The 19650-nt window shown below is 35.2% G+C and overlaps 1 protein-coding gene and 1 pseudogene across 2 annotated transcripts; both read right to left on the reverse strand.

The window, feature by feature from the left end:
- Positions 1-5722: 5722 nt before the first annotated feature.
- Positions 5723-6853, reverse strand: LOC146912145 (NDR1/HIN1-like protein 10; annotated as a pseudogene).
- A 4519-nt stretch (positions 6854-11372) lies between these two features.
- LOC146912146 (uncharacterized) lies at positions 11373-18783 on the reverse strand. Of its 2 annotated transcripts, none has more exons than XM_085719394.1 (4): positions 18252-18783; positions 16585-16956; positions 12190-16499; positions 11373-11884 (listed from the first exon to the last, which is right to left on the reverse strand). In XM_085719394.1, exons 1-3 carry the CDS (start codon positions 18363-18365, stop codon positions 12222-12224), a joined length of 4764 nt encoding a protein of 1587 aa, XP_085575520.1. In that variant the 5' UTR covers positions 18366-18783; the 3' UTR covers positions 11373-11884; positions 12190-12221. The 2 variants fall into 2 exon arrangements, with proteins under 2 accessions (XP_085575520.1, XP_085575521.1); XM_085719395.1 differs by having other exon boundaries at positions 12179-16499.
- Between the last annotated feature and the right edge of the window lie 867 nt (positions 18784-19650).

The following is a 19650-nucleotide window of genomic DNA, read 5'->3' on the forward strand; positions in this document are numbered from 1 at the left end:
CTTCTTTGGACTTTTTTTTTAATATGAAAGTCTTTAACCGTCAGAACAATCCCTGAATTATGTTACTCTCTATCAAATCGATCCCTGAATTATTGATCTTATCTATTAAATTGGTCTCTGATACTTTCAAATAAATGTTAAAAACTAAAAGAATGTGAAGAATCCCCAAGAAAAAAGTTAGGAATAACAGTTAAACATTATTGTTTCAACACCTTGTAATAAATAACAGTTAAACTTATTGTTTAATTCTATGAGGAATCAGAATTTATTCTAAAGTCTAAAATTTGGTTTTGATATGTCGGAGTAAAATTTATTTTGCTTGATGTTCACTTTTGTTTATGACTTCCTTTTCTTATTGTTCATGTTTTTTTTTTGTATTGTTTAATTAGTAGCGGAGTGTTGATATATCTTTACTAAGTAATATACTTGGTGAGCCTCAGCTATGTGGGATTGATCGCATAATCCAAAACACGAGGCAACCCCCGGAATGAATTGTCGATTATATCCCTCCTAAATCTTAAGTTCACTCAGCCCGGGTGTAGGACTTTTGATATTCTCACCCCACACGTTTGCAAGAAATTAAACATTTATTCACATAAGAAAACAAGTAAAGGAAGCAAGTGAAAATACAAGTGCAAGCGTGGAAATAAAGACTAGGCGTAACTCTCGAATCTCCCCAGTGAAGTCGCCGGCTGTTTTATCTTGGTTTTTCGGGTGTCAAACATTGATTAAGTTTGAACCTTTTAACCGGTGATATCTTATTTTTTCTTGGGAAGGGAAAAAGTAAGCAAAACCCTTGAGAATCGAGGTCCGGGAGTTGTTTTCGCTACGGGAAGGTGTTAGGCACCCATAACGACTATAGTAACCTATAGGAACCGTCTTTACTTTCTACGCGCGCGCTTTATTTTTAAATGCTATTTGGAAAATGATATTTATTTAAACCTAAGAGTTTCTAAGTGAAGAATTGGAGGGAGAAGAAAGTGTTTGAATTTTTATTTTATTTGAATTGAAGGAATTTTGATTCCTTGCCTACGTACCCTTTTAAGGGATCAAATCCACCGTAGTTCTCTTCCAAAAATGTTTTTGTTTTTGTTGGTTGATTTTAAGTTTGAAAATTGGAATTTGAAGAATGAGAGAGAGGCCTCAAGGGCATAAGATTGTGAAAAAGGTGGGGTTTGATTAGTTATTTTGAGAAAGGAAGTCAAAGTATGATTAAAATTCGTTGAAATTTTGATTAAGAAAATAAAAGAGAAAATCAATGGGATTTTGGATCCCAAAGTTTATTAGGAAAAAGATTTTGAGTAATGCTATTCATATTTTTGAGAAAAGGATTTTTCTAAGTGTAAATCCTAAGCATACATCTAAAGCATTCAATCAAAAACATACATCTAAACATGCATTATTCTAGCCATACATCTAAAGATATCTATGTGATGTGTGTGCATGTGTCGGTGCTTGTGTCGGTGTACATCATTAGAGTCCATTGTCCTTATTACATCATGCCCTAGTTTACATTCTATGGTCTTGCAAGAAATTAAAGGCATAAAGTAAAATACAAAATTCCTAAGTCTTTACATCCTAAGTATTGCATGAAAATTAAAGTGCAAGAAATGAAACTAAAATGGAAGAATGAAGTATGCTTATGAAACAATGAACAAATGGTTAGTAATGATAGGCATAGGATAGTAGAAAGATTGGCAAGGAAATAAGGCATATCAACATGGTATAAAACAACAAAAAGTGGCAAAAATGCACTTAATAAAACACCAAAATTCCTAAGCAAACAAGAGATCCATAACTCTCACATTTTGGTATTTTCAAAGGGCTTTTTAGGTTCAGCCCCAATGTGAAAGTCATAAGAGAATCATAAGCCGAGGAATCATGGTATGAAATTAAGCCTATTTTTGCACTAATTACACATTAAAAATAACAAGTAACTTGCTAACTAAGCAACCAATTATCACACATTCAAAACAGCACCAAACACTATATATTATGCAACAAACAATATTCCAAGATCATTCAACAAGCAACAACTATTATACACCAAAGCAAATAGAACCAAAACATGTAAAGAATTCCCTAAAATTGGACAAACCAATACAAAAATTCAAGCAACTCCATATGCATATTTTCTCTAACAATTTTCAGCATGCAAAATTAGCAAGAAACAGTCCTAAATCATTTAACAAAAATACAATAAGGACTCACCAAATTTTTTACGAGTTTTTTAACAAGGTTTTTCAACAAAAATTAAAAGAAAACAAGTAAGCAAGGCAAAATAATTCTCTAACATTTCTCTGATCAAAATTTACATGCAATATGCCAAGATTGATCAAAAAAATGCAAGAAAATTAATAGCAATTTTTTTAGAATTTTTTGACAAAGCTTTGAGGCACGCAGAGGTGTAAAAAGTGAAAGCAGGGTGTAAAATAGCAATAAAACTGCAAAAAACGAAAAATAATAATCAGAGGCCCAAGCCCAGTGTCTGAGTTGGATCTGGATAATCCAACTGCTTTACAGCCGTCAGATTGATCCAGTTCCTCTCAAACCCTAGATCCAAGGGTTATAGGCGCATAGGGAGCATGGGGAATAACGTACGCGCGCACGTGGGGGAACAGAGGGTATAAAAGCAGGGCAACCACACACAGCATCACAATTCACACTTCTTTCTCTCTCTAAGTCATTTCTAGAGAGAGAGACTCTGAGAATGGACGATCGGAGAAGACGAACGGAATTTGCTCCGGTGCGGTGGTTCGCCGACGGCGCCACCGTGCCGGAGCATTTTTTTTTGTGTTTCAAAAATCTTTTTACACCAAAACGTTCGTCTCATCCTCCTCATTCTACTTCTGGCCTTGATTTTTGCATATTAAGGCTTAATAACCCTAGATCTACGAGGATATAATCGAACCAAAATTTGTATTCGAACAAAGTAAGAAGGGGAACGAGCTTACCGGTGAGTTCGATTTGGAGATTTGAGATGAATTACAAAGAAGCTTCAGAGATTCTTCGAATCTTTGTGAAGTATGAATCAATATTTCCCTTCGTTCGTATTTTCTGACCTTCGTGTTCTTTCTTTTTATGCTACTGGCTTCTTTGTGTTCTTCAATCCATTTTCGGCTTGATGTATGTGTTGTTGTGTGAATCTGCGCTTGTGCTCATGCTGTGATGTTGTTACGAGCCTGGATCTTGAATGTTAGGGTTTGAGGAATTCGCTTCTTGGTGAATTTCGATTTTGAAGGAAACAATTTGTGATAATTTGAGGTGAAATTGTGTTGATTTGAAACGAATTAGCTTCTGGAACTTGAAGAATTCGTATGAATGTTCATGGAGATTCATGCAACATTCATACTGTTCTTGAGTTTTTAGCTTCTTTGATCCGTTTTTTGGTGGAGAGAGAAGGAAAATTCTGTTTTGATGATGTGTACTGTAATGATTGCTCCTCTTGACCCTTGACCATGACTGGGCTATTTATAGGCTGCCATGTGTAGCCCTGGACCAATAGGACACTGCCACGTGGACACAAACTTGTAACAACCTTCTGGACCAATCTGCAATTATTAAAAATTGAAGGACTAAAAAGAACACATGACAACAAGGACTAAAAATGCAACTATTGGGAATTTTAGGACTAAAAAATGAAAATTAAAATAAAACGAATTAAAATTGGTAAACGGAAAATAACGTAAAGTGAAACGATTAAAAATGACAAAACGGACTAAAATGAACCAATTACTTAAATGAGGTACTTTAAAGTAACCTCTCTCTGTCGAAATTTCGTGTGAAATGACCAAAATGCCCCTGGGGACTAAAACGACTCAAAACGTCTCAGATGCAATTTCTAAAATGATTTTTAACAGAGAATTAAAGCAAAAATCCATACAAGTAAATTAAAAGACTCAGAGACAATTTTTAAGGGATTCAACAGGGCTTTAACACATGAAAAGACTAAAATGCCCCTAAGGGCTAAACTGACTCAAAATGACTTCAAATGCAATTTTTAAAATGGATTTTGACATAGAATTGAAATGAAGACTTATTCAAACCAATTGAAAAGACTCACACAATTTTTCAAAGATTGAAAGAAATTTTAACATAGGAAATGACTAAAATGCCCTTTTTTCATGAATTTTGCAAATAACATTGAAATAAGATGCAGAGAAAGATGCAATTGATCAAAGACATATCAAATGACTTAGAATGCAAGAAAGATGTTTTGGATGACTTGAAATGCAAGAAAACATGGACAAATACCCAGTTAAAAATATTTGTAAAGCTAAGCAGAGTGAAATGTCAGTGTAAACAATAGCAAATTGGCAATTCTTCAAAAGTAATAGACATATATCAAAGGTGAAAGAAAATTTTGAACAAGTATTTTTAGGTCCAAAATTAGAGTATAACAATGGGTAATTGTCTGATGTTCAATGATTTATCGATGATATTTTGTGTATTGCATGTTGTAAGACAACCTCTTTTCTTTAGGAGACTAATCCTCAACCTAGAAAGCACACATTGTGACAATCAATGGCATATTTTACCGATGGACAGGCCATCGTACATAGGTATATTCTTCTTACAGTTGTCCACTCATATGTTGACGTGTGCTCAAATTTTATTCATTCATATAGATTTAAAAATGTTTTGTTGGTTTGAGATAAATTAAGGCTTTGTTTGCGAGTTTGGAGGAAAAGGGATGGGAGGGTTTGGAAAAAAAAAAAAAAGGAATGATCAAGTGGAAGAAATAGAAGAAAATGGGAGGGGAGGGTGTTGGGGTTAACTTTTCTTCATAATACAAAACTCTCCTCATTTGAGGGAACTCAAAAATTGTATTGAAGGAGGGTTTTTGGGGGGGTTTGGAGGGTTTATATGAATTATTTAAATTTAATCTATGTTGTTATAATACTTTTAAAATTAAAAATATATCATATGCATTAATTTATCATTCTCTAAAAAACTACTCTTTTAAAACTTTTGAAATTTTTTTCCATTTTCCCTCATATTTTCCAACCCTAAAGTCTTCCCTTCCCCTCCCCTCCAAACTCCAAAACTTTTTTTTTTGATCAAATTTGTCCTGTACACGTAGAAATTGACTTGAAACTCCATATTAGCACTTAATGTGACACGTCGGCACTATTGTCGGCCACTATTAACGGCGAGACTTGATGAAGAGACCAAATTGATTGACATTTATAAAATACAGAGACGTAATTAACTATTTAGAAAATTTGAGGGATGAAATTGATCTATACAGGCCAACCCGGTGCACTGAAGCTCTCGCATACGCGGGATCCTGGAAGGGGTCCCACCATTTGGTGTATTGTATGCAGTCTTACCCTGTTTTTGCACAAGAGGCTGTTTCCAGGACTTGAACTCGTGACCTTACAGTCACATGACAACAACTTTACCAGTTGTGCCAAGGTTACCCCTCTAGATTGATCTATACATGCGCACAAAAAATCTTTAATCCTATTCACTCAAAATAAAAGCTTAATTATTATCTCTTCTCTTAATAAATAATGTGTTGTAAAGATTAATCGTGAGAGGCATGATGAAAATAGTTATGTGATTTAAAGTGCTTCCTCAATGGTGTATTAGACTTTGGCACTCAAACTCAATAACCAGATTGTAACATTTGCTAAATCCAAAATCTTTTTACACTAATATGTTGATATTGTTTATGCACAGATACATACATCCACAAAGCTAACATTAAAGCATCAAATTACTAGACTTTGGCACTCAAAGTAACCAAATTGCAGAACATTTAAAAGGAAGAGAGGAAATCCATAGTGCTAATTCATATTATATGGATTGTAATGCTTCTGACTTGCATGAAAGGAAAATCCCGTACGGCACTTTGTGACATTAAAAGAAGGTGGTGATGATGAGTTACCATTAGAAGTCAAAAAAAGACTCAAAGGACTGCAGTGCACAGTTGGTGGATGGAAGCGACCACTCTTATAAAATCCAAATTTATCAGTGATTGTAAAATCCAAATTAATAGCCAAGTGATGATAGATCCCTAAACGTGTCTCTTCATTATACTCACCAAGTTGTTTAGGGTTGAGTTTGATCACACTCTTGCCTTCAAACTCTAGATTAATAAAAGTGGTATTCTTGTGCCCTTGATTAAAAGATGTCAAATTCAAGCTACCAAAGTACCTCTGTACGTGGCATATGCAATGATGACCAGATAATGCACAGTGACTTTCTTGTTAGGGTTTCTTGATGCAATCTTGGCTTCTAACTTGTAAGATAAGGTGTTGTTTCTTGTGAGGTTGAACTTTGTGAGAGAAGCTTCAGTTACATGGAAGTTCAGATTAGATGGACCATATCTGATGACTGCAAAGTAGATAAACCAGCAAGCAAATGAAAGAAGTATCAAAATCACAATGAGCTTCACGTTGAAGGGTGGAGGGTTGCAGTTGATGGCCATGACTTTTCTTGCTATGATCTGAGAGGCTATGAAATCTTATAACAACTCTTTCAAATTTTCATTCATATGATTCTAAGGTGAAAGTTTAATTAAGTCGATCACCGATAGATAAAAAAAATATAAAACCAAAAATATCTATATGTGCTCGTCGATAATTAGATTCATCAAAATAAATTTTAGTCATATATAACTTAGAGTTTAATTATAGTGGGTTGACGGTCCAAAACAATTTTACACATACAATCAATAAAAATATTTTAAATTGTCGCGTCAATTCAATTAAAAACAGAGCAATTGTAACACCTTAAACACTACTACTACTACAACTACGTTCCCTCCACTTTCACACCTTCCATTTTCCAACATAACACAAGAACATATGAAAACACCAACCAAAAATCTACACCTATCAGTTTTAACCCTTATTTAAATTAGGAAAATGTTAAAGAGTACCCTTATAACATTGGATAAGAGGATAAAAATAAAAATATTGTATTGAAAAATGGTGAAAAATGATGAATTTAACTTTTTAAAAGTCAAAATGTTGTTGAATCCAATGCAAATATGCTATTTTTTGTATCCTTAACAAGTGCACTTAGGGCACTTGTTAGCATAACCCTTTAAATTATTATGAAGGTGAAAATTCATTACATGATGAGGTGGAGAGTTATAGTTTGTGATCATTTTTATCTTTACTCCCTCCGATCCTTATTATAAGAAATAATTGATTTTTTATGTTCATTATGTAAGTGATATATCTAGTCTATATTTATAGCAAGATACATTAATTATTCAATGAATCTAAAAAGTAAATTGTTTTTTATAATAAGGATCGGAGGGAGTATTATCTCTAGATATGAATATATGCATCAAAACTAAAGAATTATTACTCTAATAAAATACGGGTCTTGTTTCTCTCAAAAAAAAAAAAAATACGGGTCTTATTAGTGCCCCCGATGGTTAAGGAATCTAAAAGTAGATAAATTGTTTTGGAAATATAAACTGTTACTTTTGGCTAACTAATTATTACACAATTTTTTAATAAAATTTTATCTCTTTTAACTATTTAACTAATATCTGGGGCACTGGTTAACATTATCCATAAAATAATTAATATTAATTTGACTGGAATTGTTTATCCATAAAGAATGTTGGCTGAAAATCTCTGAGCTCATTTTTATAAAGAAAAAGGCCTGCAAAGTGCAAACTGTTGCCCATGTTGTCAGTACTTATAACTAGAAGATGGTGACAGACACCAAAGATATCGGTCAGAAGTCAAAAAGCACCCTAGCTAGTACCTATGTTGTTGTGTCCAAAACTATAAATTTTTCATAAAAAAAAAAAAAACTTTGACTTTGAAGTGTTGAATAAAGTTGAATGCATAACTTTTAAAACTTTTATTTCTACTTTAAATTCCTTAGCATATATCCTTGGGGTACATGTTACTCCTTTCTTTCCGTCCCGCAATAAATGACTCATTCGAAAATTTTCAATTTTGACCTAATTTACTTTGATCGTATTTTTCTACTAAGATGTTGTTGGATTCGTCTCGATGAGTATTTTCAAAATATTAAATTTTCATAATTTTTTCTAATAGAAAATTAAAGATATTAAAGATAAAAAGTATGCATTGATATTTATGTCATAGTCAACTGTGTCAAGTAATATGGGATGGAGGGAGTAGCATTTGCCTTAAAAATTAAGCAAAAAATAGTCTTATTTTTAAGTTTTATTTAAATTTCCTTAAAGTTTACTCTTCCTATTAAATTATTTGGCAAACTTTATTTGTAAAAATATGAGTAATAAATTATGAAAAGTTGAGAGTTGTTAGTGAATGGAAAGAGACAGAAGGGCTTCGTTGAAAGAATAATAAAGTTACTTGGAAATAATTTTTCTATCATTTTTATTTATCACTACATATAAACAGAAACAAATAAACATTATTACAAAAATATATAAAATAAATAATGATAGCTAGGCCATGCAATAGCAATAGAACTATAGTTATAGGTTGAAGTCTAAATGTTAATTTACTCTAATATTCTCGTAATTGTTGGTAATACTTAAGTTTATTTGTAAGAGTTTTGTCTTTGTAATCTTAAAAAAAAAAAAAAAAAACATTCAAATTTTACAAGAATAGTTGTAAAACGGTCATTGGTGTTGTTGTTATTAATATATCTTTTTAAACAAAATACGTATGTTTAATTTTATGTATGTCATATGAATTAATTCTTTTAACTAGCATATTGATATAAGGTTCGAGTCAAATTGTGCTTGCGCAATTCAATTTTTATTAAAAAAGTTCTAAATGATTGTTCTTCCCCATTCTCATATGCTTAAATCTTTTGTCCTCATGAGCTTAACTCAGTTGGTATGGACAATGCATAATTTATGCAAGGTTCGGGGTCGAACCCCGACCACCACCAAAAAAAGAATTCTTTAAATCTATCGAAAGTTTATTTCTGGTAAAACTATTGCATTTTAGGGCGTTTGAAGAGCAAAACAAGGCCAAATACCTTAGCGCTAAGCCTAATTGTTTCTTCAGTTGAACTTGTGACTACACCTCCCTCTCCCTCGTGCACCCCCTTGCTTCACTATGTTGATGACTTGCAGTCAATAACGAACACTTAAGTGAAAAGTTGAAAAGTTGAAAATCTCCCTATATTTTTTTTATATCATGTGATTAATTGACAAATTTAAAAGTTGAATAATCGTTTTACTTAAGAGAATTTTTCGCTTATGTCAGAGACACAACATGTGAATTTTGAAATAAAAAGAGTAGATCGGATCAAGATCGGAGTTAAATCACTGGAGATTAGGGAAGACTTTGATAAAACTATAGGAGAAACTATTCAGAAACATCTAAAGATTAATGAGTTGGACAAAGACATGATTTTTTATATAACATTATGGTATCGTTTGATTCATGTACCAATCCCACTTAGTGGGATAAGACTTGGTTGTTGTTGAATTTTTTGTTTTTGTGACATGATGGCATCGAGTATATTAAGTTTTTGCATTGTATAAGAATTTGACTCATTTCACTCAATATTATCCTTTGATGATTGTCACACCTCTGCATCTTAGATGTTGTCACACCTTATCATTTTATGCAACTCTGCTTGCAAGGCACAACCCTCCTTCAAGCCCTCTTCTCCAAGTAGTGTTGAAGCTTAATTTTAAATTTTAAAGCACACTACCTCCAATATAATCAAAGCTCCTCTTGTCTCTAAACATTGAACTACCATTACAAGTGAAAGGAGAAATCTACTGTTTTACGAGATAAATGTAAATTGTTAGATCTTGTTTATCATGTGAAAACATGTGTTTGTTTTAACTTAATAATAGGAATATGTGAGACTCTTGAAATAAAAAGAGAAGATGAAATGTTAGCTAGAGATTATGTACTTTTACAAATAATGAAAACTTCTCTCTCTCTTTTTTTTTTTTTGCCATTTTCATTACACGCAATTGTCCACTTCAAGAATATAATATTTTCTTGTTAACATGTAAAATTCTAATAAATTTCAGAAAATGAAAAATAGAAAACACTTTCAAAAAGTAAACGAGGCATTATTATTTTCTCTTGTGTCTTGGCTTTTTTTTTAAAGATTATGATATGAGCCAACCAAGAAAAACATGATTTATTCGAACCTAAACTTACAGATGGTACAAAAAAATACCACCCTATTTTCAAGCTCCCCAAAGAGTTATTCAAGGTTGATAAAATGTTTAAAATGGCATGCAACCAATGATAAAGAATCAACGGACATGGCTGGCTCTATTGTAAACCAAGAACATACAAACACCTCAACAACAAGCAGATACCCCTTTTCATTTCTCCAAGTTTCACTGGTTCATCGTTTTCAACAGCAATTTCTCTACGATCCCCCCGTGTTGCTCAAAATGCAGGAAAACACCCACCGGAAGATAGATTCTGGTAGGTTTTGTGAGTAAAAAATGCCCCATGAGTGAGAGCTACCAGAGCAATATCATGTTTTAAACAATATGACAACAAGAATATCGTGTTTGGAAAGAGCATATCAACGCCAACGCATTACAACTGACATGCTTTATTGCACAACATTATTTTAATCCAAACACGTTAAGCACTTCTCACAACAGAAAGTTCATAAAGGAGTAACAAACATGAAAATGACCGATAAAAGGCCCCTAATAACCATACTTGGGCATGTATTGAATTAACGCATTAAACTTGCCATATCACTCCTAATGTGCTCATGTGGTAACTGCATTTATGTTAAAATTTGATTAACCAATAAAGGGCCCCTAATAAATATCTACCAAATCTAATTAACCAAATTTAAACTCCATTAACTCGTATATTTATTGTCAAAATTTGATGCCAACTTTACGGCAATATAACAACTCTTGATAAATACATCCTCAAAATGCTTCACATGATACACGAGGTTGGTTGATAAAATGTTGGGAAAAAACATGCAACCAACAACAAACAATTAATAACAGCACGCAGACATTACTGGTCGTTTCTCAAAGGTGATACTGATTCATCTTTTCAAACAAAATATGACAAGGATGACTTAATGTCACTCTTCGCTAACGAGAAAGTCGCACTTGGAAATAGCATATCACTGCCAACGTACTCACAAGCTTTTATAATATAACAATCATTAGCATCCAAACACGCTGAACATAAGAGGATCCAAACACAAAAAACATGAGACCAATGCTATTTCTCGAGATAAAAAAAGTTCGCATATGCATTACATACACAAATTGACCGGTGGGCGTTATTAAATTAACAATATCTGCATTAAACTTGTCATATCACCAGTGACGCGTATATCTGGTTGACAAACTCACTAGAAACAGTTTAACTTTAACACAGCGAGGCCCTATAACAGGACGGATTCAAAGAAATTCCATACCAATTCCAATTATGATACCAAAATTAAAAATGATGCAAGAGCACAGCCATGTAATAACATTAAGGGGAAGAAGTGACAAATTGTACATGGTGGCGCTAACCTGTGCATAACCAGAATGTGATACTGATAAGTAACAAAATTCGGAAGTCATGACTACAGCAATAACTATATATGTAACAAAAGTTGAAAAAAAAAAATGATTTAAAGAAGCCAAACTGGCCTCAACCAGTTCATACATCCAATCCTCTCATTCCAAATGTTCGAGAATGGATTGGGCACAGTGCTGTTGCAGAAAAGTAACAGTCAAAACACTTCGATGCCAATTTCTCTGATTCTAGGCCGGCATATTATCACACCTGCTGTTTCGGTTAGATATCTACACAGGAAAAACAAAACTCATCTGCAAGAGGCTATCTGTGAGACCAGATTTGCACAAAACAACCGCAACGGAAGATCTGCTCACTTTACGACCCATCAGCAGCACGAGTAGCATCACTCATAGTTTCCCCAATTTTTCTGACATTTTCCATAAAAGCTGCATATTGACAGAAGAGTTACGGCTTCAATACATCAAAACCTTTAAACTTTGCGTAACCAAAACAGAAACAAATCAGAAACATACAAACAAATCTGATGCATTAAAAAGGACTATTTTTTAACAAAAGTGACAGAAAGAGAAGCTTCTCGAATACAAGATTGCTTGTTCATGTAAGAAATATGTTTAGTACATAAAAAAATCCCTAAATCGGAAATACATGCAAACTGTATATAATTGGAATCAAGGTGTTGAAAATACATTGAAAAGAGTTGACATAGTCAGAGTGCTTACAAGGAGCTGACCTCTTAAAAAATTGCTTCGAAGAGCTATTATCCTACTGCCATGAGGGGGGATGTTTGTAACTGAATCTATCAGTTCCATCCCAACCGCCATCAGGTTCCTTCCTTTTTAATGCACCGGCCATCTGAAACATCTTCAAGTGATCCTCCATCAAGGCTTGTGGACTGGGGACAGGCATCTGCCTCAACCCTGAAGGCAATCTGTCGTCTCTGCGCTCGACGTCTGTACCACCAGGGCCTGAATTAAGATCCAAACTCTGACTTCCCCATTTTCTGCTGTCGGGAATTACGTTACTTGTACTGCCTGGAAGACTCATAACATAAGGACGGGGATATGTAGATGAAACAATGCCTCCAGGACCAACTGGCTGCGAGGGCATAGTAGGAAAGCAAAGTCCACCAACAGTTGATGAATCCATAAATGGTGTTGAACAACCAGAAAAGGCGTTTGAAGATAATGGAAAATTGGTTTCAAATGGAAATCCCGGATATGGAAAGGGGGTTGTAGGAGGATATGCAACAGCAGGAGAGGATGAAAGTACTGGCCCTCTGTACATTTCAGGACTAAAGGGTGAGCTACCTGTCGAACCTATGATCCGCTGTGGTCCAGAAGCACCAACATAGCTCTGTTCCCCTCTACCAGGCAGAAGTGGTGGGACAGTAATTGCAGAATACGAATTACCTGGAGGAAACCATGAAGAATAGTTCCCAAATTCAGCGTTATTTGTTCTGGTGCCATGAACAGAATTTGAAAATGGCACAGCACCTTTCATCTGCAGACTACGAGCAGGGACTTCAGTGCTAACTTCGTCAAGGCCTGGCCCATTATTTAAATCAAAGTCTCTTGAGACACTTCCGCCATTAGATAACCCACTGGATAATGAAGGCTGTTTACTTGGTAAAGAAGGAATATCCATTTTACCCATAGAGAAAGATCCAGCTTCAGGAGTCTCATCTAACCTGTTAAGATCAAGATCAAGTCCCACAGCACTGCGGTCATGTGCTCCAGACTCTAAGGAACCCCGGTAAGCAACGTCCTCAAAACCTATTTCATCTGCCACATTTAAATCAAAATCTAAAGGAGCACGGCCTTGTTTGACTGATGTTGTTTCAACGGAAGGAATATCACCAGTATTTGATGGCATCTCAGCATTTTTCCTAGGTTCAGCTGGCCGGAATGCACTTGTAGCAGCTGAACCTTTCCATCCAAGTTCCCCCTTACTCCGCAATGGATTTTCTGGTAGAACAACTGGTCCTTTGGTAGCAGAAGCCACTGTAATAGAAGCATGGAAGGCCCCAGAGAGGGATGGAATAGGAAAAGGCAATGGGCAAGGAACATGAACTGCAGATGAACTGGTAGGATCTTCCTGTCTAACAATATCCCCTTGGCCTGCATCTTCAACTGGGTATCCCTCATTTAAATCAAAGTCCAGTTTTACAGCTGCATCAGAACCACTAGCAATTGTGGATGGATTAGTGTTGACCGCATTCAACTCTGCAGAAACTACAGATTTCTTTCCTTCTATATTAGAATCACATGTTTCGGGCACGTCGCTCTCCTTTTCAGAAGTAATTGGTATATCTGAGGGAACAGATGAACCGCCAATGAACTCTTTTTTAACAGAATTCCCTTCACAACGCTCATCAACACCATCTGCAACTGCTGAATCCAGATCCATTTGTTTCTCAGCAGGCTTGATCTCAACTGCCATAACATTATTAGCAACATCCTCCCTTTTCAAAGCACTACCAGAAGCGGGTAACATAACATCCTCCCTTTTCACATCTATGGACTCACAGGTATCAGCAACTGGAGAGCCTTTTTGCATTGGCACACTACCCATCATTTTCTCCGCACTAAACTGGCTCTTACTATCTACACCTGAAGATAACTCGGGGGATTTTTTACCTGGTTCATTTTCAATCATACCACTTGCAACGGTTTCTGAAACTAACATTTTCCCGTGCTCTGTGAGACCGCCATCCATGTTATCAGTCTTCTGATCATCATCAAAAGAGGAAGTCCTCGATTTTTTAGAGCCTGGACTACTGCTGCTTTTAGGCCATTGAGTTCCCAGTTCCCTCCTCTCGTGAAAACCCTCTGCGCCTCCCGCCTCTGCATGAGACTCCTTTCTGCCTGGAAATACAGTTTCAGACGTATCCTCTTTGGTGTCAGGCCGTAAGCATGGACCTCCAGCATTCTGTATCGTGTCCGTAGTAGAGAAATTTAATTGAGTTTTACCATCACCAGTTTTCTCCACACAGCTAGATGAAACGGCTTCACCATCTGAAAAATCACGCGATACTGAAGTCACCAGATGCCTAGAATTATTTTTGAATTGCAAAGTATTCACAGGATGCTCTCCGGTAGCCCCACCATCAGACTGTCTCTGCGTGCGACCAGCTGCTTCAAAAGAATGTCGATCATTCCCTGAGCTTGATTCATCAGCTGCAGGAGACTTCCTCTCGGGTGAAGGCAGAGGTGAGACATTTTCACATCTAGACATTTCTCCAGCAGCCACAGAAGCAAGCAGATTCATACCATCATCTCCAGGGGACACAGAGGAACTTGCTTCGGAAAATTTCACACAGCTCTCAACTAATGCATTCATGGGGCTTAAAGAAGCATCATAAGTCTGCCCTGATCTGGAAACAAATCCAGTTGAAGAACTGGTTGTTTTTGACGTTTCTGCTACTTTATCACCATCTTCATTAGCCCTGCACCGTTCATCCACTCGTGGAGAGCACTTAGCTTCATCACAACCAGTAATTTCCTTAGCATTGGATGCATCATTCATCACATTCGACACATGGGTTTGCAAACAATCAGTTTTGGCTTTAACTCTCCTATCCTGATTATCATTCTTGTCGGTAGGAGGTGATGTTTTGCCACATGTAATAGCAGGTTCTTCAAAAGTGCCCCCACTAGCTCCCCTGGAAGGACTGCGCCCAGTGTTCGGCAACCTCACAATCAATCGCTGATTATGCCCTTGATCAGTAAGGGGCTGATCAGATGGTTTTTCATGGGACATTCTGGTCGGTGAAACTTTATCAGAAGATGAATTTCTTGTTGAATTCTTGGCAGAGCTATGATCCTTCAGAATTACAGCAACGCCAGCTGCATGTATACCATTACTCGACTTTCGAGATCGGGATGCACTACCAGGAACTTTGCTCCCACTTATTGACCCAGCAGTGGAGCTCTTCGCATGTTCACTAGAACAAGATCTGCTGTTGTTTTGAGATTGACTAGAACTGCTGCTCCTCTCCTCCTTGATAGGTGTCAGAGGTAGATCTGATGTCGTTGCACCAACAATGAGTTTAACATTTTGATCTTTTGTGTTGCTGCCTACTGAGGCAGTCATTGATTTAGTTGAGCCAGGGGATGAAGAGAACTTGGATAGTACTTCTCCAGAATTATGTTTAGATTGGGAATTTTTGGATGCTGAAGGTTGAATAGGAGAGCTCTTCGCAACATTCTCAGAGGATCCTCCGGTTCTCCTATTTCCAGAGTGAGAAACATCTGACGGTGATGGCTTTGTGGGCCAAGAAACAGCACGGGTTGAACCAGGTTTTGAATCAGTCATATTCATTTCAGCTTCAACACGCTTTTTCCATGTGTCTACCAAACTCCTGGCTTTCCTCTGAATTTCAGAATTTTTGTGGCTGCGTAAATTATTAACAGATTTTCCAACATTGCAGGTTTGTAGTGCATGAAGGTTCACAGGAAGCTTATCCAATGCACGGAGTAAAGCTAACAAAAACTCTTCAGACTTATCAACATTACCATCGCCAATTTTCCCCTTATGGACCTCTTGTAGCCATTCATCTAACACAGGCAAACCACGAAGCTGTACAAACCAGCCAAGACAGTCATAATGTTCCGTGAGCGATATGACGTCAACAAGCATCGTTCTCCCAGCCAAATCAATTTTCTTATCAGCACTATCAGGTTGCATGAGCTGTACAAATTTTTCAACTCCTTCAAAGTCCACAAGCCCGCCTTTTTCAGTGATTCTAGCAATCTCGGTCCTTAGCATCTCCAGTCTAAACTGACCAGAATCTCCAACTTCTACCTTAAATAATCGCTCTTTTTTAGATGAATCAGATCCCTGATCTCCTCGCTCTCTCTTTTTTCCCTTACCCTGTACACCAAAGGAAGAACTATTTTGAATGTTATCAGAACTAGATTTCAATGACTGTGTTGATGTTGGACCATTCAAGGGTTTTGGAGAACGGCCTCCTGACTGCACAGCCCCATGCATTTCTAGTTTTGTCTTGTCTAATAGTTGGTCAACTTCTTCCTGCTGATCCTGAATCAACGGAAAATCACAAACTTATCAACATACAATTATACACAAAATAGTGATAGAAAATAAAATATATACAAAGACTTACATTAACGAAGTCCTTATCAGTTAGCCACCGTAAACAATTGTTGTCAATGTCGTACACTCGTCTACAAACAAATGCGGATATCCCTGAAGGAAGTTCAACACCTTTACGGAGAAATGCGACTTTACAAGGATGGAGTAATGATGCAGCATGTGTCTCATCCTTGTGAAAGGAGTAGAAGACTTCGTTTGGTGCAGCTTCCACTGCAATCCCTTTAGAGAGCTTCAAATCAGCAGGTCGGTAAAACCAATTCACTTCTAAACTTGGACTTTCTTCTTTATTAAATATTAACTTGCGAATTATTCCAATAAAAGGAGGCGAGTCCTGGGGAGGTTTGAATAGGGCACAGTCACCAACACGAATCTTGCGTCCATCCTACAACGAGTAACAATGGGAACTAATTAGATCAAAAGATATTCAGGAAGACAACAAGGATATAAAATGAATCTCAGAGCAGTTAAAGCAACTAAAACTAATTGGCAAAAACAGTAACGGAGAATTAGATACTAATCTGATAAACATAGAAAAATATAGATAAACCAATAACGAAAGGGATGAAAAGAAGATACACCAAATGCAAAGTTCAACCAAAAAAAAAACGTAAATGAAGACAAAACTTTTGAATAAAGATTCAAATATGATAGATTTACAAAAAATTGATTTAAAAGCAAATTGAAGCTCAAAAGGCAATCAATCCAACCATCAAAATGCAATAATGATAGAGCTCAAAAACCAAGGTTTGTTTTAACCATAACTTGGTCATGTCATCGATATTTAACAAAATTTAGAATAAAATGACATCCATAAATTATTTAAGATTATCCAGAAGTAAATTTAAGCTCAAAATGCAATCAATTCAACCATCAGAACACAGTTTCAATAAAGATAGATCTCAACAGAAACAATGAATCATTAAGAAAAATTTAATCACTTTAAAAAACAATCTGCAACAGCGATTTTGGCAACACTATCAAAACATGAATACAACAGGTTTGGAATAAGATGTCAAGCATAAATGATTTGCAAAATACAGAAAACAGTGATTAAAAACATCAAAAACCGAGATTACGGCGAGGCTTTTTACATAAATACAACGGCAATGCAGTTACAATTGCCGCTAATAAACACAAAATCAGACACATTTGACAAAATTTTCCCGCGATATCAACTGTAATTTAAAAAACAAAAGTACCCATTTTGTTCACACAAACACGGATAAACCCAAATAACATCCAAAGAAAACCAAATCTCAAGAACATTCACCCAACCCCCAGACCACCTCAAAACAATTATAAAAAAAAAAATTCCAAATTCCCATTTTTTTTCCCCTTAAAATCAAAATAATAACCCCTTTAAACAAATTAATAAACAGATCAAAAAAACTTCTCATCCAGATTAAGGTAATCAAACACAAAAACCATGAATCTCAAAAAACCAAAAAACATAAAATCAGCTCAAAAACCAAAAATCATAAATCATGAATCATAAACCAACACCAAATCCAGCTCAAAAAACTGATAGATAAGCAAATTAATTCATTTCAATATCAATTAAATTTAACATCAAAAAAGGAAGAAAAAATAAAAAAATACAAAATCTTATGAAAATTGAATCAATCAACAATAAAAAACAAAACTTTAGATGAAAATAATAGAATTGATGATATATACTTTGCATATAAATTTTGACGGTGAAGAAACGGTGACTACAGTGGTCGGGTTAGAAGGTACAGGCCACATGTGCCGATTGTGTTTCCACTTCTTCTCACCACCAAACCCATACATAATCCTCCATCATCTTCTTCCCTGAAAAGAAACATCAATTCCCAAATTCGAAACCCTAGATTCCAAAATCAATTTCCAATAAAACCCTAGATCAAGCTAAGATCTCATAATACAACACACCATGATTGAAAATTCGAAAGAAAATCGATCGAATTGAAATGAATTAGGGATTAATTAAGGTTTGGTGGAATTTTCTAGGGTTTTGTGTGGCGAAAAAAAGGGGATTTTTTTGAGGGATTTTTGGTGTGAAATTGATGGTTGTGGATTGAATCTATAGATAGATCGATGAGGGAATTTTGATTGTTGTGAAAATAGAGAAAATCTGAGAGATTTTCTGCGAATGAATCGCGATGGTGATGAGAGAGAAAGAGGAGAGAGAAACTTGTGAGAGAGAGAAGAGTGAGAATCGCGAAACGGTGAAGATTTTGAGACAATAATAATATTTTGTTTGTGACAAAATTTTCGGTTTTTTTTTTTTTGTGTAGTTATATATAAATGTAGGATTTTTTTTCGGTTTTTTTTTTTTTTGTGTAGTTATATATAAATGTAGGATTTTATTTAGGTTAATTGCAATGTTGGTCGTGTATTATGTTTGATTTACAATTTTGGTTTCTTGTTTTTAAGATGGAATGATTTTTTTTTTACATTATGGATTTTAAAGATGTTGTAGATGATTTATGTGACAACTCAAGTACGATGATGATGTTGTGTTTTAAGTAAGTAGATGGATTCTTTTGAATAAATTCTCATCTAACAACTCGTTTTTATATGAAGGAATCCTCTCTTGTTAAATTTTTCTTGAGTAAAATCATTTTTTTTAAAGATCTTGAGTAAAATGATGATCACCTATTTTTTTTAGTAACGTAGAGTTTAAAATATTAAAAAAAAATGAACACAAGGTTTATGACATGGACTTTTCTCTAGTGAAAATTTCACGGATTGAACACTATTTTCATGAAATCAAAATATATATCGCAAAATCATGGGGTCATTTTAATATTTTTTTTATTACAAAGAAAATTGAAACTCGACGTAGTTTTGATATTAGTTAACCCAAAGGCAGATAAAATATGTTATATTTTAGACATATGCATTTGTAAGATGTCAATAATGAAATTTTTATGTGTTAATTACGTTGATGGTGATATTCTTGGTAAATAGATTCTCACCCAACAACTTATTTTTATGTTATTAAAATATGCATCAAAATGTATCATTGAACAATCACAATTAAGGTTTGAATCCATAAGACAAAACTACGATGTTTTAGGTTTGAATTCGAGTG

This window comes from Medicago sativa, chromosome 6, assembly GCF_051527215.1.
Source record: "Medicago sativa cultivar Bolivia chromosome 6, Bolivia_mono, whole genome shotgun sequence".
Lineage (NCBI taxonomy): Eukaryota > Viridiplantae > Streptophyta > Magnoliopsida > Fabales > Fabaceae > Medicago > Medicago sativa.

Bases quoted from the DNA above. Each gene is read 5' to 3' on its own strand.
- LOC146912146 (XM_085719394.1), bottom strand. From the start codon at position 18,365: ATGTATGGGTTTGGTGGTGAGAAGAAGTGGAAACACAATCGGCACATG. The intron at 16,957-18,251 runs GTATATATCATC...TACTCGTTGTAG, and splicing joins CGTCAAAATTTATATGCAAA to GATGGACGCAAGATTCGTGT. The intron at 16,500-16,584 runs GTAAGTCTTTGT...CCGTTGATTCAG, and splicing joins CTGATAAGGACTTCGTTAAT to GATCAGCAGGAAGAAGTTGA.